This window comes from Chelonoidis abingdonii, chromosome 13, assembly GCF_003597395.2.
Source record: "Chelonoidis abingdonii isolate Lonesome George chromosome 13, CheloAbing_2.0, whole genome shotgun sequence".
NCBI classification, from domain to species: domain Eukaryota; kingdom Metazoa; phylum Chordata; order Testudines; family Testudinidae; genus Chelonoidis; species Chelonoidis abingdonii.
This window is the reverse complement of record NC_133781.1, coordinates 32,645,421-32,661,166: the sequence shown is the minus strand read 5'-3', so window position 1 is coordinate 32,661,166 and position 15,746 is coordinate 32,645,421. Positions and strand designations below refer to the sequence as shown.

General features: G+C 52.6%; 1 protein-coding gene across 2 annotated transcripts in view; it reads right to left on the bottom strand.

Moving 5' to 3' along the window:
* The window catches only part of ASPSCR1 (ASPSCR1 tether for SLC2A4, UBX domain containing), a 96,947-nt gene extending 81,933 nt beyond the window's left edge, over positions 1–15,014 (bottom strand). The window contains exons 1-3 of one of the 2 annotated variants that reach the window (XM_032764518.2): positions 14,875–15,014; positions 14,518–14,573; positions 13,204–13,318 (exon numbers count right to left, since the gene is read on the bottom strand). In XM_032764518.2, the coding sequence (XP_032620409.1) occupies positions 13,204–13,318; positions 14,518–14,573; positions 14,875–14,976 (273 nt within the window). In that variant the 5' untranslated portion in view covers positions 14,977–15,014. The remainder of the gene's footprint in view (positions 1–13,203; positions 13,319–14,517; positions 14,574–14,874) is intronic. The other variant, XM_075071943.1, reaches the window with a different exon arrangement.
* Positions 15,015–15,746: the final 732 nt, after the last annotated feature.

Sequence of the window (15,746 nt, the reverse complement as noted above, 5' to 3'; positions counted from 1 at the left end):
CTTCCACGGCATGAGGGCAGCGTCAGAGATCGGTCCCAGAGAGAGACCTTGCGAGGAGCAGACCTCGGTCATTCCGTGTTCTCAGTCGTAAGCGAACAGGCCCATATGTGGGAAAATCCCCACTGCTGGCAACAGAATGCATGACATCAGGCAGGGCGAGCACTCATGAGACAGGAAAGACCTGCTGAGTCAAAGCACTGAGGAGAAAAGATGCTACCGAGATTTTTCGAGTGGGCTATGCAAAGGTCCCAGAGACGGATGCCTCCTGACAAAAGGAGGAGGACCACGTCCCTCCAGGTTTTTTATGTAGGACATGGCCGTTGTGCTGGCTGTAAACACTGAGACGCCACTGCCTCGCAGCTGCTGCTGGAACCCCTTTACTGAGGTGAGCACCTGAGTCGAGAGATGACGTATTCGTCGTCAGGGACAGTGAGGGCTGTGGCGGATAGAGCGGCATCCTACCCACACAGGGAGGGAGTTAGCCACAGTGTAGGGAGGCCTAGGGTGCTCGAGGGAATGGTGACTATCGTGACCATTGGGCCCCTGTCCGGCGGTACGCCGATTTGAGCCAAACTTGGAGAAGACAGAGGTAGAGCCTAGCGTGTCTGGTTACAAACTAGCAGGCAGCCATGGAACCCGGAGACCCAGACAAGGGCGAGCCAAGGTCGTCGTCGGAAAGTTTGCAGACTCGGATGATCGGTGCCATCGGCCTGAAACCGTGGCTGTGGTAAGCGGATCCGGCTAGCTCGAGTCCAGGATAGCCCCTAGGAAGTCTAACCTCTGCGTGGGAACCAGAGTGGATGTTTCCATATAGTGATCATCAGGCCTAGACATGTGAATAGGTCCCTGACGATGCCCACACGCCGAGTGACTTGCATCGTGGAGTATCCTCAGATAAGCTAATCGTCCAGATGCAGAAAATGCACATGCAAGGTCGGCGGAGGTGGGTGGCGACTACGGCCACACACTAGGTTAATGCCTGCGGGGCTGTAGAAAGGCCAAACAGCAGGACCGTAAACTGGAAGTACGATGGTTGGCTAGAAAGTGGAGGTATCTCCTGTGCGGATGGGAGATGGCAATGTGAAAGTACGCGTCTTTCATATCGAGGTGGCATACCAGTCTCCAGGATCTAAGGACAGGATAATGGTTCCCAGGGATACCATGTGGAACTTCAACCTTATCATAAACTGGTTGAGTCCTCGTAGGTCTAGGATAGGTCTGACGACCTCCATACAAGTCGGGGGGATTACGGAATAAAGGAAGTAAGTGCCCCGTTCGTTCATCCCCATCAGCGTGTGCACCTCATGTAAGAGGAACTGCGCCCGAGAGGAGTCCCTGAAGAGGGACAGGGTGGAACAAAGTGGAGGTGGTACTCACACACTCTACCATGTGTAGGGAACAGCGAATTGAAGTTAACTGGGACCATGCCAAGAGGCAGTAGGAGCGGGATCCCACTTGTAACCAGTACGCAGCCCTCGGGCGCATCTTTGAAAGTTCTATTTGTGGCTAGGCACAGAGTGTGGCCGTGTGGCTGGGGACGGAAAGGCCTGCAGTGGGTCGTCGGCGTACGCACGCCCAGAGAGAGCGCATTAGGACCCTGTTGCCCTTCAGGCTTTGCAGCCTGGGGTTGATTTCCCCGCAAAGAGGCCTTTACCAACAAATGGTAAGTCGTGACAGGCCGGAAGTTTGAAACTGAAGCCAGGAGATGCTCCTCATGGTAACAAGGCCTGGAGAGAAGCTCTGGCCGCCTTTTCTCTTCCTCCAAGAGGGCAGTGAACTCTTGGCGGGAAACTTGATGGAGAAGCTCCATAACTTTATCCACCGTAATCAGGTGTTATGATTATAGGGGCTAAGCAGGGCTTATTGATTTGCGACGCAGGGCTATAAGGCCTTGCAGAATGCACCTTGCAGCCGAGTAGGGTCATTTCGCCTAGCCCCTTTCGATTTCGGGGCTGGCGCCTGTTGGCCATGCCGTTCCCTTTTCCTTAACCAACTGAATGACTAGTGAGCAGGGAGGAGGATGGACAGACAAGTAGTTGTACCCTCCATAGTGCATCGGCATTCGCCTGGATGGTCCGAATAACAGGTCGGGCCCCTCTAGTGGGGCAACCGCCGATAGAATGTGCACTACCGGGTCCCCTACCTCCGGGACCTCCTGCCCTGGAGGTTCACATTGAGTGCTACCTTCCATAGGAGGTCCTGATGGGCTCTCAAGTTGTTGGTAGGCACAACTGAATCGCGGTCCTGAGCATAAGAGCGTCCGCGTGGGAAGACACTGATGCGCGCCCGGATGGCCATGGAGGTGCTGAAAACCATGGGCAGAGTCTGACTCTACCAGACCTTGCCCAACTCGGCACCTGGGACGGTACCGGAAGGCGCAGTGGTACCTGGAACAAGATCCGGACCTGAGACCAGGAGTGGTGCCGGGAGGTCGAACGAGATCTCGAGGTTGGGAGCGGCTGCGGGAGCCACAGTGCCCATAGCGTGTGGGAGGCCAGAACGGTGCCGAGATTATCGGGTCGGTGAACGCGACACTGACCTGTGCGGCGCGTGCGACCGGTGCCGAGGAGAACAGCATTGGGATTGTAAGAGGCGTCGGGAGTGGGATCAACGGTGCTGACGTCGCCAGTGCCTCAGCAGGTGTCGGTGCCGGGCGATCGGCTTAGACAGGCCTTCTCTGTCTGCGGTGTGTTCGCACGGGAAGAAGAGGCAGGGAGCTCGACCACGGCGCGTGCCGGGGAACGGCCAGGCACTGGATTCGACGGCCCTTGCGGGACCAGGATCGACGGTGCCGGCGGTGTCGGTGCCGGGGCAATCTAACTTAGATGAGCTCTCTGGCTGCGGTGCCGTTGGCACGGAAGCAGCAGGAGCAGGAGGCTCAACCACGGCGCGTGCCGGGGAGCGGCCACGAACTGGATTCGACAGCCCTTGCGGGACCGGAATCAACGGTGCCGGCGTTGTCGGTGCTGTGGCAGGTGTCGGTCGGTGCCAGGTGATCTGACTGAAATGAGCTCTCTGGCTGCGGTGCAGTTGGCACAGAAGCAGCAGGAGCCAGAAGCTCAACCACGGCGCGTGCCAGGGAGCTGGCAGGCACTGGCAGGAAGAGTCGTGGGCTTCCGCAACTCAGAGAGAGGAGCGGTGCCCGAGTCGACTCGGTGCCAGTAATGGCCGGTGGGCCGGAGGGGTCCGGTGCCGAGGAGGCGCTTCGTCTGCCGAGTAGCCAGCGCTCGGTGGCAGAAGGCGGAGGGGAAATGAAAGTGCCGCTCCGTTTTGTTCTCGGCTTAAACGCCTGCAAATGGGCACTTAGCTGTGAAATGCAGTCCCCCGAGGCACCGTAAACAGGAGTCGTGTGGATCTCCTGTCAGCAACGGTCTGAGGTGTCCAAGCACAGTCTAAGAACCGGTGAGCCGGGCATGGGCTCCGGCACTGGTTGCGTGGAAGGGGCTACTCCCCGACCCCGCTAACTATTATAAAACTAACTATGCTAGTAAAGAAAAAACGTATAAGTATATACAAATAAAAAGGATTATAACTTAATATACACAAGAACTACGAGTAGCTAGGGAAGCGGAGGTCAGCTAAGCTGCGCTCCACTGTTCCAACGACCGACATGGGTGGAAGAAGGAACTGAAGGGCGGCTGGGTCGGCAGGGGTATATATCCGGCACCATAGCAGCGCCACTCCAGGGGGCGCCCTGCCGACCCACCGAGTGTTGCTAGGGTAAAAATCTTCCGACGAACATGCACGCGGCGCGCACACACCTAACTGGAATGGATATGAGCAAGCACTCGAAGAAGAACCGCTGCTCTAGCTCATTTCTTTTCCAGGGGAAGTCCCAGTGGTCATAACTTCTTTCACATGTAACCCCTTTCCCTTGGCCCCTAAAACTTAATTGCCCTTCATTTCAACCTCAACTTTTTCTTTAAGATAAGGCAACTTGAACAGGATATATACTCTAGGTGAGGTCCTCACTCCACAGACGTTTCAGCTGCACCATGCCTCATCCCTCTCCCCAAACAGCAGTTTGTAGTTAAAAATTACAGCATATGGTGCCCACCTGGATCTATTAAATGGTAAGTCATATGAGGCCAGACGACCACAAACTTCCTTCTTCCACAAAGTGAAAAGTAAAGTGACTGAAGCAATGCATAAAATGGAGGTGGAAGGGTTATGCAGAGGAGAAGTCTGGATGTATGATAACATCCCCAACTCCAACACAGACGGCTAGAGCAAAGGCTCACAAACTTTTTCACAATATGGACCACAAGCCTATAAGGACAATCACTCATGGATCTCTGCCTTCCATTACCAGACCTCACCTGCCTTTCTGTTTGAATCATATAACGTTACTGCAACTTCTGCAAAATACCTATGCAAAAATATAACATTAGGGACAGTAGTCTTCCAACATAATTTGGCAGGTGAAAATAAAAAGAAACCAGCATCATGTGTTCTGTCACAAAGTTTGAGAAAAGACAGTTACTCACCTTTGTAACTGTTGTTCTTCTAGATGTGTTGCTCATATCCATTCCAGTTAGGTGTGCACGCTGCGCGTGCACGCTCGTCGGAAGATTTTTACCCTAGCAACCCCGGTGGGTCGGCAGAGTCACCCCCTGGAGTGGCGCCACCATGGCGCCGGATATATACCCCTGCTGACCCGACCGCTCCTCAGTTCCTTCTTGCCAGCTACTCCGACAGCGGGGAAGGAGGGCAGATTTGGAATGGATATGAGCAACACATCTCGAAGAACAACAGTTACAAAGGTGAGTAACAGTCTTTTCTTCTTCGAGCGATTGCTCATATCCATTCCAGTTAGGTGATTCCCAAGCCTTACCTAGCCGGTGGGGTCGGAGTGAGATGTCGCAGAGTGTAACACTGCGGAGCCGGAGGCTGCATCATTGCTAGACTGCTGAACCAGGGCACAGTGGGAGGCAAAGGTATGGACCGAGGACCAGATAGCTGCGTGACAAATCTCATGAATGGGTACGTGAGCGAGGAAAGCAGCCGATGAGGCCTGAGCCCTGGTAGAGTGCGCAGTCACGTGGCCCGACGGAACATGAGCCATGTCGTAACAGGTGCGGATGCACGACGTCACCCAGAAGGAAATCCACTGTGAGGAAACGGGTAGGCCCTTGATACACTCAGCCACCGCAACAAAGAGTTGGAGGGTTCTGCGAAATGGTTTTGTTCGCTCAATATAAAAAGCGAGAGCTTTACGGACGTCTAGGGAGTGTAGCTGCTGCTCCCTGCGAGACGAATGTGGCTTTGGGAAGAAGACAGGCAGGAAAATCTCCTGGTTAACATGGAAGGCCGATACCACTTTGGGGAGAAAGGCTGGATGTGGTCGCAACTGCACCTTGTCCCTGTGGAATACAGTATAAGGGGGATCTACCGTGAGGGCCCGAAGCTCGGAGACTCGTCTCGCTGATGTGATGGCCACCAGGAAAGCGGTTTTCCATGAGAGATAGAGAAGAGAGCAAGTTACTAACGGCTAGAATGGGGCGGACATGAGTCTGGCAAGAACCAGGTTAAGGTCCCATGTTGGGGTGGGGCGGCGTATCTGGGGGTAGAGGCGCTCTAGGCCCTTAAGGAATCTAGACACCATCGGGTGTGAGAATACCGAGCGGCCATTCTCCCCTGGGTGGAAGGTAGAGATGGCCGCCAAATGGACCCTCAAAGATGATACCACTAGGCCCTGTTTGAGAGACCAGAGGTAATCCAAGATGTTAGGGATGGAGACCTCGGTGGGAAGGAAGTTCCGCTCCACGCACCAGCACGTGAAATGCTTCCACTTGGCCAAAAATGTCGCTCTAGTGGAAGGCTTCCTGCTACCCAGGAGCACCTGTTGCACTGGGGCAGAGCAACACAGCTCAGACTGGGTCAGCCACTCAGGAGCCATGCCATGAGGTGGAGGGACTGAAGGTCCGGGTGATGCAGTTTGCCGTGGTCCTGAGTGATTGGGTCCAGGTGAAGAGGCAGGGGGACAGGGCTGGCTATGGATAGGTCTAGCAACATGGTGTACCAGTGTTGCCGAGCCAAGCTGGAGCTATCATGATTAAGCGGGCTTTGTCCCTGCGTACTTTCAGTAGAACCCTGTGGACAAGCGGAAATGGTGGAAAGGCGACAACGCACCTGCTCTACCATGGTATAAGGTAGGCGTCCGCCACTGAACCTGGTGAGAGGCCTTGAAAGGAGCAGAACATCTGGCATTTCCTGTTCCTGCGGGACGCGAAGAGGTCTATCCGGGGAAACCCCCACCTCTGGAAGAGCGAAAGAGTAACATCCAGGCGAAGCAACCATTTGTGGGAAAGGAAGGATCTGCTGAGGCGATCCACCAACATGTTCCGAACTCCCGGGAGAAAGGATGCGATGAGGTGCATAGAGTGGACGATGCAGAAGTCCCAGAGTCGTAAGGCCTCTTGACACAGGGGCGAAGACCTTGTGCCACCTTGCTTGTTTCTATAGTGCATGGCCGTTGTGTTGTCGGTGAATACTGACACACAACGGCTCTGTAAGTGCTGTTGGAACGTCTGGCAAGCGAGGCGGACCACTCTCAGCTCCCGGACGTTGATGTGCAGGGTCAGCTCTTGAGATGACCAAAGGCTCTGGGTGCGTAGGTGCCCGAGGTGAGCCCCCCAACCCAGGGATGATGCATCCGTTCTCAGGGATGCTGAGGGCTGGGGCGTATGGAACGGGAGCTCTGCACACACCATGGAGGGATCCAGCCACCACTCTAAGGAGTCTAGGACAGTCGAGGGAATGGTGACAACCATGTCCATAGCATCCCTGGCTGTTCGGTATCGTGAGTTGAGCCACGACTGGAGGGGCCAGAGGCACAGTCTGGCGTATTTCGTTACGAATGTACAGGCCGCCATGTGGCCCAGGAAAGCGAGGCAAGCGCATACCGAAGTCAATGGCGCCGCTCGCAGACTCTGGATGTTGGCTACCATAGTCTGGAACCGTGGTAGACAGGCTCTGGCAAGATTGGAGTCCAGGGTGGCACCAATAAATTCTATCCTCTGAGTGGGGATCAGAGTCGATTTTTCCGCATTGATCATTAGCCTAGATGTAGGAAAAGGTCCTTGGCAACGTGGACGAGACGGAGAACTCGAGCCTCAGAGGTCCCTCGGATGAGCCAGTCATCTAGATACGGAAACACATGTATCCGACGGCGGCGGAGGTGGGCGGCGACTACAGCCATACATTTGGTGAATACTCTTGGGGCTGTAGAGAGGCTGAAAGGGAGGACCGCAAACTTTAAATGTTGGCAGTTGGCCACGAACCGGAGGAACCTCCTGTGAGGTGGGAAGATGGCTATGTGGAAGTAGGCATCTTTCATGTCGAGGGTGGCATACCAGTCTCCAGGATCCAGGATGGGATAATGGTCCCAGGGATACCATACGAACTTAACTTTATCATGTATCTGTTGAGTTCCGCAGACCAAGGAAGGTCTGAGACCTCCCTTTGCCTTGGGGATTAGAAGTAGCGGGAGTAAAACCCCTGCCCCATTCGTGCTCCGCGTACCTCTCTATGGCTCCTTTGGCGAGGAGGTTTGCACTCCCGGAGGAGGACTGCTCGTAGAGGGGTCCTGAAGAGGACGGGGGGGGGCGGGAGGTGGCATCCAAATTCCAGCGTGCGTAAGACCCAGCGATCTGACATTAGCTGGGACCATGCAGGGAGGAAAAAGGAAAGACGGCTGGAGAAAGGAGGGGACGGATCCTTTAAAGAAACTGGTACAATGCCCTCGGGCGCACTTTCAAAAGGAAGGTTTTGACCCTGAGGAAGGCTTGGAGGAGCCTTGATTTTGGCCCCCTTGGTTGCCTGATTGCCTCCGGCAACCAGTTCTGCCTCACCTTCCGGCAAAGTCTTGCCTCTGTCGAGGCTGAGGGTAAGGGCAGTGAGGTTGGGGCCGGAAGGGCCTGCGCTGAGTCACTGGCGTGTGCATGCCTAAAGAGCGCATAATGACCCTGCTGTCTTTTAGGCTTTGCAGCCTAGGGTCAGTTTTATCTCAGAACAGCCCTTGGCCCTCAAAGGGAAGATCCTGAATAGTGTGTTGGAGCTCCGGGGGAAGGCCGGAGACCCGCAGCCACAAGATACGCCACATAGTCACGCCAGAGGCCAGAGTCCTAGCAGCTGAGTCCGCGGAGTCCAGGGAAGCCTGGAGGGAAGTTCTTGCCACCTTCTTTCCTTCATCGAGGATCGCCAAGAACTCCTGTCGTGTGTCCTGCAGAAGCAACTCCTTAAATTTGTCCGCTGCCGCCCAGGTGTTATTACTATAGCGGCTAAGGAGGGCTTGCCGATTGGACACGCAGAGTTGGAGTGCCCCTGTGCAATAGACTTTGCGCCCTAGCAAGTCCATGCGCCTCACGTCCTTTGATTTAGGGGCTGGAGCCTGCTGGCCATGGCGCTCCCTCTCGTTAACTGACTGGACAACGAGGGAGCAAGGAGGAGGGTGGACATAGAGATATTCATAGCCCTTGGAGGGCACCATGTATTTACGCTCCACACCTCGTGCGGCAGGTGGGATAGAGGCCGGGGACTGCCAGATCGTAGTGGCATTGGCCTGTATCGTCCTAATGAAGGGAAGAGCCACTCCAGTGGGGGCATCTGATGATAAAATGTCCACCACTGGGACCTGTACCTCCGGGACCTCCTCGATCTGCAAGTTCATATTTTGTGCAACGCGCCTGAGGAGGTCTTGGTGGGCTCTGAGGTCGATCGGTGGAGGGCCAACAGACGAGGTTCCAGCTACAGCCTCGTCAGCGGAGGATGAAGAGGAGAGACCTGGAACAAGCGGGTCTGATGATGGCTCCTCCTGGTGGACTGTCTCTGTCTCCCTGGAGAGCTGCGAGTCCTGAGGCTGGGTCAACCCTTCCTCCATAGGAGGAGGAGGAGCTCGGGTGATCGTGGCATCCAGCACCCGGTGTTCTGAGGTGGCCGAGCGCGATGGACCTGGGTGAGAGCCCTGGGCCAGATAGTACGCCCAAGGCATCCAGAAACCCCACAGTCACGGCCCATGATCTTGAGGCTGAGGCTCATGGAATAATGCAGCAGGCACGTCGGTGTCTGAGACGTATGCACTATCCTCCTGAGAAGACACGGACGGATGTCGGGACAGCCAGGGAGGAGCTGAGCAAGCTTGGTATGAGTCCTTCGCTCTCGTCGCCGGAGATCTCCTCGGTGCCGGGGATCGGTACCGGAGGTCATATCAGTGCCAAGAACGAGACCGGGACCTGCAATCAGCACGGTGCAGGAACGTTGACCTGGATCTCGACGGTCTGCAGCGGGACCAGCTGCGAGAGTCTCGGTGCCGGGAGCAGTGCCTAGAACTGGAGCGGTACCGAGAGTATCGGGCAGGACAAGAAGTGGATCTGTGCCGCGAGTACGACCGGTACCGCCTAGGTGAGCGGTGCCGGGACTGCGAGCGGCGTCTAGACCAGGACCGTCCATGAGACCGCGAGTGGTGCCGGGACCTGGATCGAGATCGGTGCCGGCTTGCCGATTCCAGTGAAGGAGGTCTCATAGCGGCTGGCTTGCCTCTGGAATGTAGTACCCGCACCGGCGATGCCGGGGGTTGAGGCAGGGTAGACTCAGTCATCACTATAAGGTCCCTGGCTGAGGAGAATGTCTCCGGTGTGGAAGGGACTGTAAGCTCAACCACAGGCCTCGGCAGGGAGCTCTCAAGGACCAGACTCGACGGCCCTCTCGGGACCGGAGTCGACGGTACCACAGTCGTCGGTGCCACAGAGGAGTAGATGCCGGGTGGTCCAAACGAGGGTGAGTCTGCGTTGAAGGCGTGGAGGAAGCGGAGGGCCTCCGATCAGGTCCCTGTGCCGGAGAAGGCCGGTGCCAAGGTGTCTTGGCGGAGCCGGCACGGTCCGGTGCCAGAGGAGCGCTATCAGCGCTCGGTGCCGAGGACAGAAGGTTCAGGGCTGCCTCCATAAGGAGAGTCTTCAAGCGAAAGTCCCTCTCCTTTTTTGTCCGCGGCTTAAAAGCCTTACAAATGTGGCACTTATCTGAGATGTGCGATTCCCTGAGGCATTTTAGGCAAGAGTCATGGGGATCGCTCGTGGGCATCAGCTTTTTACAGGCCGAGCACTGTTTGAACCCAAGTGAACCAGACATGGGTCCAGGCACCGAGTGCGGGGAAGGGCTAATGCCCAAACCCAGCTAAACTATGTACACTAACCATCTAATAACTATAAAACTAAATACACTATAGACTAGGTCAACTATGTACAACAAGATATCAAATGAACAAGGAGAAGCTAGGGAAGTGGAGGACAGCTAAGCTGTGCTCCACTGTTCCAACGACCGACACAGGCGGTAAGAAGGAACTGAGGAGCGGTCGGGTCAGCAGGGGTATATATCCGGCGCCATGGCGGCGCCACTCCAAGGGGAGACCCTGCCGACCCACCAGGGTTGCTAGGGTAAAAATCTTCTGACGAGCGTGCACGCATGGCGCGCACACCTAACTGGAATGGATATGAGCAATCACTCGAAGAAGAACCCCTGTGTTAGACAAAATATTCACAGTGATCACAGTGACAATTTAATATTTCCAGACTCCACTTAAGCAAGATCACTCACTATCCATTTCTAATAATAAAATACAGGGTAATTCCCATAAATCACTACTTATTGTTTTAAATAAAATTTACTGCAAATAAGCATTTAGCTGCTATAGCAATACTTTACCAATCTTTAATATAAACATAAGGAGAATAAAAGTGGCCACGAGAGTTATTCCAGCATTTTAAGAATTAGGGCTGTCGCTTAATCGCAGTTAACTCCCAGGATTAATTGTGATTAATTATTTTAATCATTTAATTGTTTTGAGTTAATCACAGTTTTAATCACAGTTAAACAATACCAATTGAAATTTATTAAAAATGTTGGCTGTTTTTCTACATTTTCAAGTATATTGATTTCAATTTCAACACAGAATATAAAGTATAGCGTTATAAATATCTGCACTGTAAATATTAAATAGTATTTTTCAATTCACTCAAGTACTGTAGTGCAATCTCAATCATGAAAGTTGAACTTACAAATGTAGAATTATGCAGAAAAAAAAACTGCATTCAAAAATAAAACAAAGTCCACTCAGTCCTACTTCTTATTCAGCCAATTGCTCAGACAAACAAGTTTGTTTACATGTACCGGAGATAATGCTGCCTGCTTGTTTACAATGTCACCTGAAAGTAAGAACAGGCATCCGCACAGCACTGTTGTAGCTGGCATTGCAAGCTATTTACCTGTTTGATGCGCTAAAGATTCACATATCCCTTCATGCTTCAACCACTATTCCAGAGGACGTGCATTCATGCTGATGAAGGGTTCTGCTCAATAACCATCCAAAGCAGTGCAGACCAACACATGTTCATTTTCATCATCTGAGTCAGATGCCACCAGCAGAAGGCTGATGTCTTTTTTGGTAGTTTGTGTTCTGTAGTTTCTGCATCAGAGTGTTTCTTTTTTAAGACTTCTGAAAGCATGCTCCACACCTCGTCCCTCTCATATTTTGGAAGGCACTTCAGATTCTAAAGATTGCTACAGCACTCCACCCAAAGTTTAAGAATCTCACATTAACACCTTCTTTGCATTGTGTCAAATCTGCAATGAAAGTGTTCTTAAAACAAACCACATGCTGGGTTATCATCCAAGACTGATAAAACATGAAATATCTGGCAGAATGCAGGTAAAATACAGAGCAGGAGACATACAATTCTCCCCCAAGCAGTTCAATCACAAATTTAATTAACACATTGTTTTTTTTAACGAGCTCCATCATCAGCATGGAAGCATGTCCTCCGCAATGGTGGAGGAAGCATGAAGGGGCATACGAATGTTTAGCATATCTGGCACATAAATATTTACACGTGCAGGAGACAATGCTGCCTGCTTCTTGTTTACAATGTCACCCGAAAGTGAGAACAGCCGTTGCAAGATAAAACTTGTTTGTCTGAAAGACTGACTGAACAAGAAGCAGGACTGAGTGGACTTGTAGGTTCTAAAGTTTGACATTTATTTTTCAAAAATTAAAACAATTTAAGAAATAAATATAAAGTGAGCACTGTACACTTTGTATTGTGTTGAAATTGAAATCAATATATTTGAATAAGTGGAAAACAGCCACAAATATTTAAGTATTCTATTACTGTTTAAAAGTGCATTTTTGTAATCACGTGATTAACTGAGATTAATTTTTGTAATTGTTTGACAGCCCTACAAATTATATAAACAGGGGCTACTGGACCCACTGCTGAACACGGCCACCTTTGAGATAAAACTCAGAAGTTGTCTGAGTGCACAGTAAAACAACAATAAAAAACAACACAGAATAAAAAGTGAAAGAGAATCCTGTAACAATTTGAGATTGCAGGTAGAATTTAGGGCTGCAGAACATAATTCCTGAAACAAAAATTAGGTCAGGAAAATGGCCTCAATTCCTGAATAAAATGATTTGGAATCTTCAATGATTACAGGTGATCAGAACCTTAGTTTTATAACTCACCTAAAAAATTTCCCTTCCTCCAACAGCATGTCCTACCATAAGGCTGGGACACTGGTTTACCACTGGCTGTAAATGGGGAGTGTCAACTACTGAATCATCAACACTACTTCCTGAAGCACCTGAGCATTCTTTGGGTGGTTTCCAAACCAAGTAGAGGCCAAACTTGACCATGCTCATTAGCTATATGCAGTGTTGTTGTAGCTATGTTGGTTCCAGGATATTAGAGAGACAAAGTGGGTGAAGCAATCTCTTTTATGGAACCAAATTCTGTTGGTGAGAGGGACAATCTTTTGAGCTTACACAATGCAATGGGGTTCAAAAACTAGATACATTCATGAAGGGTATGTCCACCAATGGACATTTGCCAGGATGAGCAGGGATGCAAAACCATGCTCTGAAGTGTCCCGAGCCACTGTTTGCCAGGGGCTGGAAATGGGCAACAGGAGATGGATCACTTGATGATTCCCTGTTCTATTCATTCTCTTTGAAGCACCTGGCATTGGACACTGCAGGAGACAGGATACTAAGCTGGATGAAACTTTAGCCTGACCCAGTATGGCCGTTCTCATGTTCAGTAAAATATTACCTCAGCCACCTTGTCTCTCATGCTCATTTGATCTGACAAGATCAAACCCAGTATGGCTGCAAACTAAATGAAGTTAGGTGATGTTGTAAAATTGACATACTCTGTTTTCAGTTCCCGCTCTGTTACGAGAAATTGGCACCACCTCCAGCTTGGCATTGTTGGGCAATCTGGCAAATCTCCACTGCAGAGAAAGATCTAGCACAGACCTCTGAAACCTGCAAAGGAAACAAGCCCAAGAAGGAGATCAGGTAAAACCACATGCTGCCCCTCAGACCTCTATAGAGATTTCTAGCAATACACTGTCTGGAGCAGGAAAAGAACCCTGTACTTTTCCATATGTTGATGAAGTGCCATGGGTTGGAGTTTATGGTGCAAAACTGTAATTTTCGTAAGCAAACCCACCAAAAACAATTCAGCATACTGAAAATGTGCAGACTGGCCGTGGAGATCATATATCAGGGGTCGACAACCTTTCAGAGGTGGTGTGCCTAGTTTTCATTTATTCACTCTAATTTAAGGTTTCGCGTGCCAGTAATACATTTTAAGAAGGTCTCTCTCTATAAGTCTGTAATATATAAGTAAACTATTGTTGTATGTAAAGTAAATAAGATTTTTAAAATGTTTAAGACACTTCATTAAAATGCAGAGCCTCCCAGACCGGTGGCCAGGACCCGGGCAGTGTGAGTGCCACTGAAAATCAGCATGTGTGCCATAAGTTGCGTACCCCATCATATACTTTGCGAGGCCTCATCGTGCTCGTCTCTTCTCCCAAGACTATAAGGGGGTAGAATACAAGTGAATAGGCCAGGCCACACATGGCGTAGAAAGTAATAGGAATGGTGGAACTACCACCTTTATGGAGATCTGGAGGTGGATGTCCGGGGCTTCAGAATATAAACATCCATTTTGAAGTTTTTGAACAAAGCAGTACATCAGCCCTCTAAGCATCTTTACAGCATGGTAGAGCCTGAAACACATTGTGTATGTTCTCCCATAACACCAGCTGGGATAAATTAACAAAACATAAAACACTCAAGGCGGTTTTCCCTGCTGCTCCAGAGCCTCCTCCCTCCCAATCTCAAAGCTCAGCCACTGACAGCCATGCACCTTCTGATGTGTGATTCAGGCCTGGAGCCCGCAGAGAAGGTTCTAGGCTTTCCCTGTGGAGCTGCCACCTCTCCCCTGTTAGCATAGCAACTGACTGGCACATCACCAGCTAGCTCACTGTTGATATCACTTGTATAATGAATGGAATAAATAGAACTCTATCCCCTGTCTTTGGAGGGGGACCACTTCAATCAAATTGCACAGCAATGACACTCAAGTTTCCCATCCACAACCTTCAGTGGGAGTACGCAGGCACTGTCTGAGGCCTGACCAGGCCATAAGACGATGTGTCCAAAGCAAGACTCACTTCAAATCATACTCGTTGGCACGGAAGTTCTGCATCTCACAAACTTCCTCTAGAATCTGCAGAGAACAGAAGGGCGTTAGCAGGGGCTGGGCGCTACAGAGCCCTTATCTGGGTTGGTCCCTATCCGGGCTGGGCGCTGCAGAGCCGCCTGCCATTCCATACAGCCACAGGCGGGCCCAAGAGCAGGCAGCGCCGCAAGCGAGAGGCCCGGGGCTGCCCGCAGCGGGGGCAGGGCGGCGGAGTGAGGCGTCGCTCCCAGCGGGTTTCCTTTCACGGGCCGCTCTCAGGGGTCTCTCCCGCACCGCGCCAATCCGGGGCGTGTCTCCGCTGGGCCCTCCCCGCCCGGCCAGGACCAACCTGGAGCAGAGTGGTGCCGGGGCCCACCCGCACCGTGACCCGCCGCCCATTCGGGGCCAGCACCGAGACCGCGAAGCTCCCCCCTCCAGCGGCCGCCGCCATCTTCCCTCAATCAGGCCCGCCCTCTCCGCGCCAGTGCCACGCCCCCTCGACCGGACCGAGCCGTGATGGGCGGGGCCTACGCACGAACCGCCCCCGCGCTTGGAGGCCCGCGAATCTTGGCGCCAACGCCTGGGTCCCTGGCCCCGCCCTCACCGCCGTGCCTGAGCTGTCGCCAGCATTCACAGCACAGTACGCATGCGCTAAGCCCTCCCCTTCAGCTCCTCATCCTTACAGGGCTCCTCGCGCCCAGCTGCTCCTGCCCCTCCCCCACACAGCTCCCCTCCTCCTCCTGCACCCCCCAGCCCCTCTCCTCCTCCTGTATCCCAGTCCCTCCCTGCATTCAGCTCCCCTCCTCCTGCACCCTCAGCCCCCCTCCTGCACCTCCTGCCCCTCCCCTAACACAGCACTCCTCCTCCTGCACCCTCCCCTCCTCCTGCACCCCCTACACAGCTCCCCTCCTCCTGCACCCCCAGCCCTCCCACCTGCACCCCCTCCCCTCCCCTCACACAGCTCCCCTCCTCCTGCACCGCTACCCCTCCCATACTCCCACAGCTCCTCTCCCCCGCCCCTCCCCTCCCCTCTACCCTCTTACACAACTTCCTGCACCCTGCCCTCCTCTACACAGCTCCCCCTGCTAAACCTTCATCTGTGCTACACAGCTCACCCCTTCCCTTGTACCCCACACACTACTCCCTCCCCCTTTTCTACACAGCTCATCCCTTCCCTCCTCACCCATCTCCTTTATACAGCTCTCCCCTGGCATCCCTAAA